The sequence below is a fragment of the Aulonocara sp. 'chitande type north' Nkhata Bay genome, linkage group LG4 (assembly GCF_057382095.1).
Source record: "Aulonocara sp. 'chitande type north' Nkhata Bay isolate Kocher_YH1m ecotype deep benthic linkage group LG4, A_spYH_male_GT1.1, whole genome shotgun sequence".
NCBI lineage: Eukaryota > Metazoa > Chordata > Actinopteri > Cichliformes > Cichlidae > Aulonocara > Aulonocara sp. 'chitande type north' Nkhata Bay.
This window is the reverse complement of record NC_141347.1, coordinates 22,371,183-22,383,762: the sequence shown is the minus strand read 5'-3', so window position 1 is coordinate 22,383,762 and position 12,580 is coordinate 22,371,183. Positions and strand designations below refer to the sequence as shown.

The following is a 12,580-nucleotide window of genomic DNA, read 5'->3' as shown; positions in this document are numbered from 1 at the left end:
CATTATTTCACAAGCAGGCTGAACTATAGATACATGACATGTAATACATTTCATGTTGTTTACTCTAAATTCTGACCCTATAGCTTCGGACTTTGACAAGCAGAAATCCAGACTCATCAAACCAGGCACCATTTTTCCAGTCTTCTATTGTTCAGTTCTGATGAGGCCATGTGAATTATACACCCCGTTTCCTGTTCTTTGCTGACAGGAGTGGCACTTGTTGCTATCTTCAGCTGCTGTACTCCCTCCGCTTCAAGTTTCGACGCGTTGTGCGTTCAGAGATGCTCTCCTGCATACCTTGGTTCTAACAACTGGTTATCTGAGTTACTGTTAGCTTCTTGTCAGCTCAAATCAGACTGTCAGTTCTCCTCTGACCTCTGGCATCAACAGGGATTTTTTTTTTCAGAGCACTGCAACGTCTATAAGTCTAAACGTGCTGCCCTATGATGGGCTGATTAGATATTTACAGATGAACCCAATAAAAGCGCCAGTGGCACTAGTTGGTTCAGTTTTTTGTTCTGCCTCTTTGTTAGCAGTCTAGTGACCACAGATTTTATGATATCGTTTTTTATGGATCATCTTCAAACTTCACAACAGTATTCGAGGCCTTGGGGAACAGTGTGTACAAAACACACAGCGATGTGAAAACAATGCGGCATAATGTCATTCATGCGCTTGCTACTTTAGGCATTTCAGCGTGAGACAAAAATACTATGAGGCAAAAGTGAGAACCAGGAAATTTACTGCAATAACTTGAGCTGTGAGTCACACTGCCCGAGTGTAGGCCTGTGGTATGCCACCGCTATTAACTCTGGCAAAGGAGAACTTAAACCATAAAATCTAAACCTAAGGTAAGAAAACAAATGAATGATATCCAGTAGGTCAAATTACCCTCCTTCAAAGCAAGAGAAAGCCTGCGTGTGCCGTTGACATGTGACATGATGTAAACGCAGATTAACACGTGACCACTAAGAGCTACGATACAGAGTTAGAAGAAAAAGTCCACAATGAAAAAGAGCGAAGGAATATTTTCATTTTCATACTTTATTTATGCACAGTATCCGTCATACCACAAATAACAGAGGAACGAGAAGAATCAGGTTAACAAAAAGCAAGGGCAGTGAAAGGAAACATACAAACATCCCTGTGGCTCTAACTGTAGCCTGTAGTGGTTCTGTACCCTGACTAGCCCAACTTATGATGATCTCTGTTAAGGGGTTGTTTTTGTTTTTAAATCCCTCTTTCAGTTCAGATTCTCAATGTGAGACATGTAAACACGCAGATTAAACGTAGAGATCTCATTTTGGTCCTGATATATGTGACAGCTGCAGGGCTTAAAAGCTGTGGTAAAAAGTCTTCCTTAATTTGGCAGTTCATTTTGAAGATTCACTGTTTTAATTTGTACATATTGGTAATTAAAACACAAACAAAAAAAACAAAACAAAAAACCCCAAAGAAATACAGAAATAAACAAACTGCTTGACGCACCTGACTGAAATCAAAAAAAGACTGTTTGGCACCGGTAAACAAAAAGCCATTAGAAGCAATTTACACACATTTGTCTGCTTATATTTCAGCATTTTAGCCAAACAGGTCCGGCTACATGACAGCGAAACTGGGAAGAGACATGAAAGCGCACGATGCTGCTTGGACTGGGATGGTGGGGGTTTGTCTAATTCTGCGCGGTAAGGTGGGAAACTTCATGCTCCACACCAGGCATCTCTGTATTTCATGCAAGGGGTCGTTCTCATGCTTAGATCAGGCCTCGCCTCACGCATGCACACACGATATATATAAAGAATGGACGTATTTCGGCCCCGCAGGAAGGGCTCTGAAATCCTCATTAGCATTAACGTGGTTTAGTTACATAAGGAGTCAGCCCTGAGACGACCAAGGCAAGAGGGCATTCAACGGTTCCACGCACAGTAAGTGCTGCATATTCTCTATATGACACTGAGTAGAAAACAATGGATAAGTAGTGGAAATACATATAACAAGGTTTGCTGATACCAAAGCTACCAAAGATTCAGCCAAATGTTATATATCTCTTCTTAGGGCTAATCTAAACATAGAAATGTCCGAACCGTCTACGGTAATAAAAGCACATTCAGTTCGTAGTATAAAATCTGCAAGTAGCTCGTCGCTTCGAAACATATTTACATAAAAGACCCCCCAGAAACGAATAAATAAAACAAAAACACGGTCGACTCACGACAGAGGGGTTAGACGTCGCTCTGAACGTAAAAGCTGTCTTTTAAACAGAACATTAAAACAGGGACAAACCCCCTTTTTTTGTTTTTCCCAATTAGGACCCTCTCTTTAGAAGAAAACGTACGACAGTTATATAGCAACGCTGTTTATATCGTAATACTAAACTTTACAATGATACCAGACGTGTAATGCATCCTAGAGTCTACTGCTCGTACAGAGTCAGAAAATAAGCATGCAACAGAGATTTGCTTTGTGCATATGGAAAATAGCATCGTTATCATTCAAAACACTGCGACTCTTTAGCCACACTTTTCTGACCCTATAGCCACTGTAGGCAACATCTGTTGCATTGAAAAAACCTAGACAGTTTGTAACTGTAGCACAGTTTGATTCAGCTTCTCCATGTCAGGTTAGGTATACTGTAGTTTTACATGAGCTACAAAACAACAGATACAAACAGCCCCTGTTTAAGGGTTTCGGTTATTTTTTTTCACTGGGAAAAAAAGGCCAGAGGAGGAAGAGTGGAGAAAAAAACACTACAAGGACAGCAATAGAAATGTGTTATTCCACTTCTACTTTGGCACTCATGTAACAGTATACTACCTCTTTTTTTGTTTGTTTCTTTTAGTATATAAATATAATTTACACATGTAGCAGTTCAGAAGTAGATAAAGCCGGGACAGAGCAGAAAAAATAGGTTCCGTATTTGTTGTGCATTGCAGCTCTTTGTGTGGTGACATGGGGGAAGCATGAGAGGTGGGATGAGCTGGAAAACTGATTAAATACCTAAAGAGATAGTAACTGATACTGACACATATTTGTTCACAAGGTAAAGGCTGCGGGTCTGGAAAAAGAGGCAGAGAGTTAGAATAAAAGAACATACTGTGAGATGTTTGGGAAAGCGATTCTCTTTAGATTGTACATATATGGTTTTCACACTTTGCTCCTCTCTCCTCGGTCATTTCTCGATGCGGGTGTTGATAGCTAGTAGACGGAGCACTGCGGAGGATGAATCGAGTCTGTTGACAGCGGGGTGTTTGGTTGAGACCGGAAAGAACCTGTATACAGTGACAGTCATTCTTTTTTTGTGTGGTTTTCCTTCTTTAAAATCTCCGTTCTCTCTCTCCTCATACCACGCTGTGCAGGGATGGATGGAGGAACTGAGGGTTGATGTAGGAAAAGCCGGCGAACTCGCCCTGGTCGATGTTGGCAATGACCAGCTGGTCCGGAGGGGTGAGGACGGGTTGGGTACGCGTGAAAAACTTGTCAAAGTTTTCTGCTCCTTTGCCGCACTGAAAGAGATAAATAAAAAAAAGGGATGTCAGATGCAGAAAAGGGTCAGTTATCTTTTTGATCACCGGGCAGTAAAAAGCTGGTTAACAGTAACAGGATTGGAGTGGCATGATGAAAGGCGCTTCCTCGCTTTCGTTAGAAAGCTTCACAACAGTCCCAGGGAAGGGGTGCAGGAAAATGTCAAAGCCTGATGTGTAGCCGGGCAGATGCTGTAATTAGATTAGGAGCTAACCCTAAGCACCCACAGTGGAGGTCATTAGCATCGGTTTGTGGCCCCGCTCGGGGCTTTCATGTGTCTAAGCTGCTGAATATATATACGGTTATAGCCGTGTGTTGTGCACAGTCACGACACTTACAGGAAAATGAGATGAATTCACTCTGAATGAATAATCCACAACAAAAACAAACCTGTAGTGCATTTCAGAGCCTGCTGTTCCCAACGCATTTTCCTCAGGAGACATATCAGCATGTGAGGCATTTTCAGCTTCTTCTATAATATTACAGAAGCCAAACCATAAAGGCTCAGATGGAGGCTTTGTTTGGCAGTCCCTTCAGACCAATTAATGACACAGTGTACGAGATCACAACTGTGATACACCGCATAGCCCCCTGAATGGATGGATCTGCTTTTAGCAGTGTTTTCCTCCCCCTTGTGTGAGGAGAGGCAGACACATCCGCTGTGCAACCCGGCATCTATCAGGGCCTTTGTGTGTGGAAGTGAAGGGGAACTCTGCTCTTGGAGAGCTATTTTTAATCATTGGTGGCAGCGGTTGTGTTGCTTCAAGCGCTGTAGGCAGCGAGGGGATGGTGCACGTGGGGGTCCGCAAACAGAGAATGGAGCGTTTGTGGTGACAGCAGGATGTTTAGGTGTCAGCAGCAGGCAGCGGGGCAGGTGGCTGCAGCTGGGATGCAGCCTTCAGTTCTTCAGAGTGCATATAAACCACAACACCAGCTGGAGGTGAACGAGAATACAAACAAAAGACGAGTGTTTGTTTTTTATGTTTGTGTTCTTTAGAATTGTTTAGGTCCCACTTTGCATGATTTATTTGAATTTATTGTTTTTTTGTGGGGCTTTTTTGCCGAAAGGTGAATAAACCCCCAATAAATAATTTAACGTTGCTGCTTTACGATCATTTGTGATATTATACTAGACCATGTAAACACCAATCAAATCTTTCTGCATCTGGAAATATTCACCTGAAGGAACAGATTTCACGAAATGCAACATAGAAACAAAAAAATACAACAAAAGGTGTTTTTTCCGTTTAGCTCAGCTGGAGCCATGTATTGATAAAAAGAAGCTGAGGCAAAGATGAAATGATAGAACGTGTCACTAAATGCACAAAAAAATATATGTTTTAAAAAAGCACCAAACAAACTAATTCACCTCCAAGTATGTGTTGAATTCATAAAATTCTACTAACACATAAAATCACATAATAAGTAATTATCCGGGAAATTTCCAGAATAAAACAAAAATATATTAACGCATTAGTGCCAAATATTATAGGAAGGATTAAGCAAACTGACAGTGCAGGTTGTATTTCTGGGCTTTTTCACTCATTTTCAGTGATGTCCTTGTACCCGAACATTTTCAGGGGAATATTTTTAATTTTTTAATCCATTTAACTTTGACCTATAAATGATTTAAGTGTTAAAAACGGGCATCTAACTCAATGAACGAAGCAGTGTTTTGTTTACACATTACAGACAATTTGGAAGATAATTCATTTTAAATGTAAATCAGTAGCATCCAGGCTTACTTTTCCAAACTTTTGGTTCAAATCATCGCCAATATGCATGGAGGAGGTCAGGATGGAGTGGCTGCATTTCAGCCAGCGATGTTGGGAATTTTGTCAAAATTGTTCAAATTATTAATTTTTGATGCACTATGCAATGCAAATCTGAGAAGCAGAAGAAGCGTGGGATCATCTTGACAGAGAACAGAACAAAAGGCAGCCAACATTCAAAGAAAAGCTTTGAATGTCTTTCAAGAAGCCTCGAGAACTATTCCTGAAGACTATTGAAAGGAATGACAAGAAAGCTGAGAGTTCAGACTATGTTTAAGAATAAAGGTGGTCAAACCAAATGTTGACTTTCAAGGTCGTTAGAATTACACAAATTCTTTCTTAGCCTTATATACAGGATTTTCATGCATGTTTGTATATTTTATTAGTTGCAACTATTTCCAATTTTCCTAGTAAAATATAAAGAGATGAGGGGTGGCTTAAGACTTTTGCACAGCACAGCTTCAGTGTTGTTCTTTCATGTTGGAAGCACACTCAGCCTCCACTCACCACTTTGGGTTTAAATGGTGGCTGGATCTCTCTGTTGGCCAGGCGCTCCCAGTCGATGCGTCTGAAGAAGGCCTGCTCTCTGATGTCTCTCTCACCCTCCAGGCCACAGCCGAGACGCTTTGAGGGGTGCTTGGTCATCAGCTGGTGACAAACGGAGGAAGAAAAAGAAGAGATGGAGGCAGCTTGAGGGGAAGAAGGTAAAAATAGGACAGCAGGAGGACTGTGAAAGGATCTTAAAAACGTAAATATAGAAATGGCATATTTTGAATCCTTGCTTCCATCGGCAACATTATGCAGAGCCAGACTGACACTCAACCAGCTTATATATAGTTACAAGCAATCACGCCACCTTTTCATCGCTGCTTTTTTTTTTCTGAATCAACAGCCGCTTTTAATTTCAACTGTGAATCATTTGTTGCAAATGAAATGTGAAGAAAATAATAAGAGGGGTCAGGATAGTCTCTCTCGTCAGCGGCTCTGAGACGATGAAAGATATTTATAGTGGCGGGACGCAGCCACAGGATGTAATATCATAATAAATGAAGGCGGGTGTGTTATTAAAAACTCAATCAGACCGCGCTTGAATCTTAATAGAATTGTCTCCGGTTTCTAAATTTGCTGTGAAAACTCATTTCCATGTTGGTAAACAATCATAATAATGACGACCTTGATGCCAACTTGACTGTGATGATGTCAAAGTCCCCAGGTGTGAGAAAAAACCCCAGGTGGTCACTAAATAAAGGGTTAGTGTTGAAAGCCATGGAAATCGGTGATTTGGTGCATTTTTCCACATAAATGTTAGTGTGAAAAATTATTTCCTGCTACAGTGAAGCAGCATATTCTTAAAAAGGATCCTTAAAAATGACTGGTAATATTTATAATGTATTTACATCACTGTGGGCCGTGTTGCTAGGCAATCGAGCACAAGTCGGATTGCTTCTAGTCACCGATTTGAGAAAATGCAAAAAAGGTTAAAAGTAGCTTAAAGTTGCTTGTTTGGTGTAACAGTGTGTGTCTGGTTCGAGAAACAAACCCTGACGATGACAAGTTGTACTGCTGTTACCAAAACTGGTCCAAACTGGGAGTCATTTTCCAGGCGTGGAGGGTGTAATGAAAAACATGGGACACATTTGCTGTTGCAGTGTTCTGTCTCTACAGTTTTTTATTGCACTTTTATCAAAGTGCAATAAAAAACTGACTGGAGATCCCATGAGGAAGAGCATCTAAAGCAATGTTTTTTTTTAGCTACAACATGCTTGTACCATATTGGATCCCCTTTTGCTTTAATTCTTTGTCGCATAGATTCAAAAAGGTGTTGGAAACACTTTCGTGTTGACATGATGGTATCACCCAGTTGCTGCAGATTTGTCGGCTGCACATGCTTGACGAGAATCTACCGTTTCACCACATCCCAAAGATGCTCTACTGGATTGAGATCTGGTGACGGTGGGGGTCATTTCAGTACATTGCATATATTGTCATGTTCAAGATTATTTGAGCTTTGTGACATGGCACCACCACGCTGGTGGAGGCGGTTTTTCAGGTAGTACTCAGGTGTGGCGTTTAAAAGATGCTCAGCTGAAACTAAGGTGGAAGAGTGTACTAGGAAAAATATCCCCCTCACCGCTATATCACCACCAGCAGGCGGAATCACCGATAAAGCAGGATGAATCAAGGCTTTCTTGTTGTTTATATCAAACTCTGAGCCTAATATCAGAATAGTGCAGCAGAAACTGAGACTCAGACCAAGCAACAGTAACAAGCTGTACCCTTCATATTTTTTGTTGACAGGAGTGGAACACGATGTAGTCGTCTGCTACAAGTTTCAACACGTTGCACATTCAGAGATGTTTTTCTGCAGCTTTTGAAGTAGCTTGAGTCTAACGAATGACTATTTCAGTCATTGCTCACAGGATATTTTCTCTTTTTCTCTGTAAATCTACATTTCTAAATGCTCTGAGTTAATGCCATGTTATTGCTGATTAGGTATTCCTGTTAATGAGCAGTTAATGAAGTGGTTAGTGAGTTAAATCTGCAATAACTGTACAATGCTATCACGTCAATATGGACCAAAATCTGTGAGGAATGTTTCCAGGATCTTGATGAATCTATGACATGAAGAAATAAGGCAGCTCAGAAAAGGAGGTCCAATTTCTGTTTTCTAGTTTGATCACTCATGTCTGACATGCCTCTGATGTTCAGTGTTTGGGTTCTCAGCAGCACGTAACACCAACTTAGAGTGGATAAAAATAATAATACTATACACTAACTACGATAACTATAAGTGTCCAGTAAGTATGTCTACAATGGCAGCAAACAAGTAATTACTGTATAGCAGCTGCTCCAGGGTAGAGCAGTGGACTCTCTGAGAGCAACGTTTGAGCTTAAGGGGTTAAAAGCTTTTGTGTCCAACAGATCAGACAGGATTCTTTGTTTCATGATTTGAGCTTTGATAAATATAACATAATATTTTTTCATTAAATCATACCCGACTCTTGCACACGACAGCTACTGAAACCAGCTTTCTGTTATATCCTATATCATTATACCCTGGAGGTTCAGCTACCAGTAGCAGAGCGGTGTCCTGTGAAGTGAGATTAATGACTTACCGAGCTGTGTCGAGCTTAAAGCCAGAGTTTTCTGTGGCTCTACCTGGCTAAACCTTTTTACTGTGGATCTGGTACTAATTGAATCTCAAGCCTTCTGCTCAAGGAGTTCTCTTAACAAATAAACAGATTTAGCAAAGAAGCAGGAGCCTTTTATCTGAAGTCCTTTGGCCTTTTACACAATACTTACTCCTTTGCAGATGGACACAGCTTCTTTAGACATGGACTTGGGGTAGGACACATTGTGCTCCATGATAGACTGGAAGAGCTCGTCCTCGTCTTCTCCATCAAACGGCGGCTGAAGAGAACAGAAGCAGTGTCGGAGAGTTCAGACAAAAGATGATGATGATGATGATGATGATAATGAAGATGACGATTTGCAGCTTGTTATGTGGAAGACACTTAGGCGGCAACTCTGGCAGGTGAAGGTGATTCGCTGTGGTGTTAAGTGTGTTATGAGGCGTTGCTATCTCTGTAAGCTGTTGTTGTACTTACGGTTCCTGTGTGGTTCACTCCAGGTTACTCAAAGCAGCGACACGTCTTATGAGCGGTAAACAAACAGCAAATCCTGGTATAACAGTTTATGTGATTGTTTTCAAGCATGAACCACCTAAACTAAGAAAAATGTCTTCCTCCAGACTGTTGCCTGGAAACTGGAAACCTTATATTCACACCTTAAGTATCTGAGCCAAGGTAACTTGCGATTTCTTTTTCCAAGGACACACACTGGTTATAATAATAAGACGAAATATTGCAGTGCTTTGCTGCAGTCACTTTTAATCTTCAATCAAAACCAAACTATTCACAGAGATATTGTGAGGCTTCTCACTATTCTCTTTCATTTCTGAGCATTGGGAAGATAATTACTTGTCATTCCCCCTGTCTCTCTTTTTCTTCAACAAATTGCTCGTCTTTCATTAATACAGCTGGAGCCACTTCAGCTAGCTGCTGTTTCCGTCATCAGTTAATCTGATTACTATGCTAGCCGATCTTAATTAATTAATTTTCATCTAAAATGTCAGAATATAGAGAAGGAGAAAATGCCCCACAGTTTCCTAGAGATTGAAGGCACATCTCGAAATCTCTTTGTTTAAAGCAGATGGTCAGTGGCGTAGTACAGGAGCTCATCGGGCTCATCATGCCTCAAAACTCACAGGTTACTATAATGTGTGGAGTAAAGAAAGAAAGTGATAAGCTTTGTTGCTTTGTGGGAAGAAAAAACTCTGGAAACTCTGGCAGAACCAGGAGGAGGGTCAGCCATGTGTTCCATCCAAAGTGGGATGGATGCTAGCTTTCCTAACAAGACCAGGTTTTCCAGGGGAACAGCCAATAAGACTTCAAGAAATCAGAGATCCAAATGACTGCAGGAAACGCTTTGAATGCAGGCTGTGCTTGAGTGGCAGCTAATATTAAAATGTGAGCTATATCTGATTAACTTGCAACAGGTTTAAGCACAATTTTAAGAATACATTTGTAAGTACAACTGGTGCATGAAAAACAACGCATTACCTGTCCTGCCAGCATCTCGTACAGAAGAACTCCATAGGCCCACCAGTCCACTGATTTCCCATAAGGCTGGTATGCTATAATCTGAAAGTAATGAGAAAAGAAAATATATTCAAAAAGTGGAATAACTGTGAGGGCATGAAGCAACAACATCCCTGCTGTCAAAATCCTTTTCTAACCTGCCTTTATTCTGTCACTGCTGCTCGACTCTGTGCAGAAAAAGGTGACGACTGCAGTGTTGTACTGTATGCAACCAAAGGCAGACACAGTGAACGTATCAGAGAAAAGTGAACAAGCAAATCAACCGCCATTAAACACATTCAGCTATTCCGAGCTTCCATAACAAAAGCGTTTTCTCCTACCATCCAATTTGCCATCCCACAACTGCCTCCCACACACAGACTACACACGCGAAATGATAATCACGGAGACGCAAAAGCAACGCGCTAAAGCACAGCTGCACACAAACGCAGCAATTTATGCAGCTCCCAAAGTTATAATTTGTAGCTTGGCTTTCTTGGGAGATAAACCCACAGCCATGCGAGGTGCAAATGTTTACATCTTTCTCTGGATTCATTAACTTAAGAAAAAAAAATACAGTTTAGAGTTAAAGCCTTGTCAATCTCTGTCAATGTTCCTGCATATTTAATGATTTAGAAAGTTATTAATATGTGGTGTTATTTTAGCAGGTGGAGTAGTAGTCAGGAAGTTTAAAAAAAAGAAAACGACTAAGAGTAAGGGCTTCCCTCACCTCCCACCTGGGAGATGCTCCCCTCTGAATCATTGCAGACAGATTGTATATATACGTATATATGCGTATGCATGCACATAATACTAAACACATAATCACACATTTCATCACCCTGAGTGACTCATCTCCTCCTTTTACTCTTAACTCTATTTCTGTTCCTTTTATTAGTGATCTGAAGTCTTTCTCTTTCCGAGCATCCACCCACAAATAATATTTTCTTTGAGCATCTGATTTCATGAGCCTCAGAGCAGCTCCGGTGCTCCTTGTCGTGATGAGTGTGAGTGGTTAAAAAAAAGAAAGTGATTAAAAAAAAAAGCCCATCACAGATCACTTAAACGACTCTCACAGGCTTGAGAGATGTCTTGATATCCAAGAAACTTCAAACCATAACGGTGACATGAAGGCACACACCCACATCTTTCTGTTCATTTATTCACACTTTTTAAAAAGCCTGGGCTGACTTTTTAACACATTATTACTCCAATGGTTTCAATCTTTCTCCATAATTCACTATAAGCTCTGTTGGATTCCACAATTCGGTGTTTTTATGCACTCATGAAAGACTTCCAAGGTCTGTTTTTAGAAAAATGAACATTTGAAGTGTTTATATGCACTAAATTTATAAATTGTAAAGTTTTTATGGATTCTTTTTAAACTGTTATATTACTAGTATGGTTAATCTGTGGTGGGCAAAATTAAGTTACATTAAGTTATCAGTGCTAATTTTTTTATTTGTTATCAGAATAGGGAGCTTTTAATTTCATTAATTTGCACATACACAGGTAGAATAATTAAATTCATTCTCCAACCAGCTTGGTCTCACACTGTCCACAGAAACATCGGCTTAAAGCAGCTTGCATGGCTTTATAGGTAATCTGTTTCAAAGCAGGCCTATAGTGCAGTACATGGTAAAAGATATGTTCCCCCTCCACCTAACTACTGTTCTCTTTTTTCAAAGTAGAAATCAAATTTAAAACAGTAAAAATCTCATTTTTCGTTCTACGATTTCAGTCACTGTAATGAAAATGCAAAGTTCAAGTACTGGACAATCAGAAAGACCGACAAAACTCCATTACATTACAGTATTAAACCAATAAGAAAGTCCCCAAAGAACCTGCACAGTAGTAATGTCGTCTTTGTTTTGTTACTCTCATTGTAATCCCTGGGTTTTGTTTTGTTGTTGTTTTTTTGTTGCAGACATCTCACCTCCGGTGCGATGTAGTCTGGGGTGCCGCAGAAAGTGCGCGTGGTCATTCCTTCGTACATGTTTTCCTTACACATGCCAAAGTCTGCTATCTTGATGTGGCCCTCGTAGTCCAGCATCACATTGTCGAGCTTCAGATCCCTGCAGCAGAGGCGGCATTTGTGTGAGTGCATTTGTGACTCCTTTAATACTTCTTACATGCGGCTAAGCCAATATTTCTGCACCGTCTCTGAGCAGTTTATCTGCCTGCGGCGTACATCATACACTGAGTAATAAGCAGTAATTTCTAGGTCTGAAATTATTTTCCCATCAGCTTTTTATCTCTATGCTGTCGTTGCTCTTACAATTCAGCCCGCATCTCTGCTTGTGTTTTATGTCTCGATTCTTCATTTTCCTCCCCACCCCCGGCCTTCTGGCGGTTACGTCTGTCACATACTAGACTCTGTATGTCAAGCAGAGCGCTACTCGCATATGAAGAATGAACGTGAGCATTTGGCTGAAGTACTGAAAAGGAGCGGGGTGACCTTGGCCTCCTTCAATCACATTTTTTTTTTTAGAATTGAGTGATCAGTATGGATGTAATACTGTGGCTTAGGGAAAGACTGACAATCAAGGCATAGCTACATGTCCATTTTAATCTCTTTGTTTAGGGGCTCAGGAGATAGTGCGGGTTATCTACTAACAGGATGGTCAATGATTAAATCCTCGGCTC

General features: G+C 40.7%; 1 protein-coding gene across 2 annotated transcripts in view; it reads right to left on the bottom strand.

The window, feature by feature from the left end:
* Nucleotides 1–1,026: 1,026 nt before the first annotated feature.
* Nucleotides 1,027–12,580, bottom strand: part of prkcab (protein kinase C, alpha, b) — a 129,906-nt gene continuing 118,352 nt past the window's right edge. For both annotated transcript variants that reach the window (XM_086289155.1, XM_086289156.1), the window contains 5 exons: nucleotides 11,871–12,009; nucleotides 9,917–9,997; nucleotides 8,598–8,705; nucleotides 5,802–5,942; nucleotides 1,027–3,503 (listed from right to left, as the gene is read on the bottom strand). In XM_086289155.1, coding sequence (XP_086145281.1) covers nucleotides 3,339–3,503; nucleotides 5,802–5,942; nucleotides 8,598–8,705; nucleotides 9,917–9,997; nucleotides 11,871–12,009 — 634 coding nt within the window. In that variant the 3' untranslated portion in view covers nucleotides 1,027–3,338. The remainder of the gene's footprint in view (nucleotides 3,504–5,801; nucleotides 5,943–8,597; nucleotides 8,706–9,916; nucleotides 9,998–11,870; nucleotides 12,010–12,580) is intronic.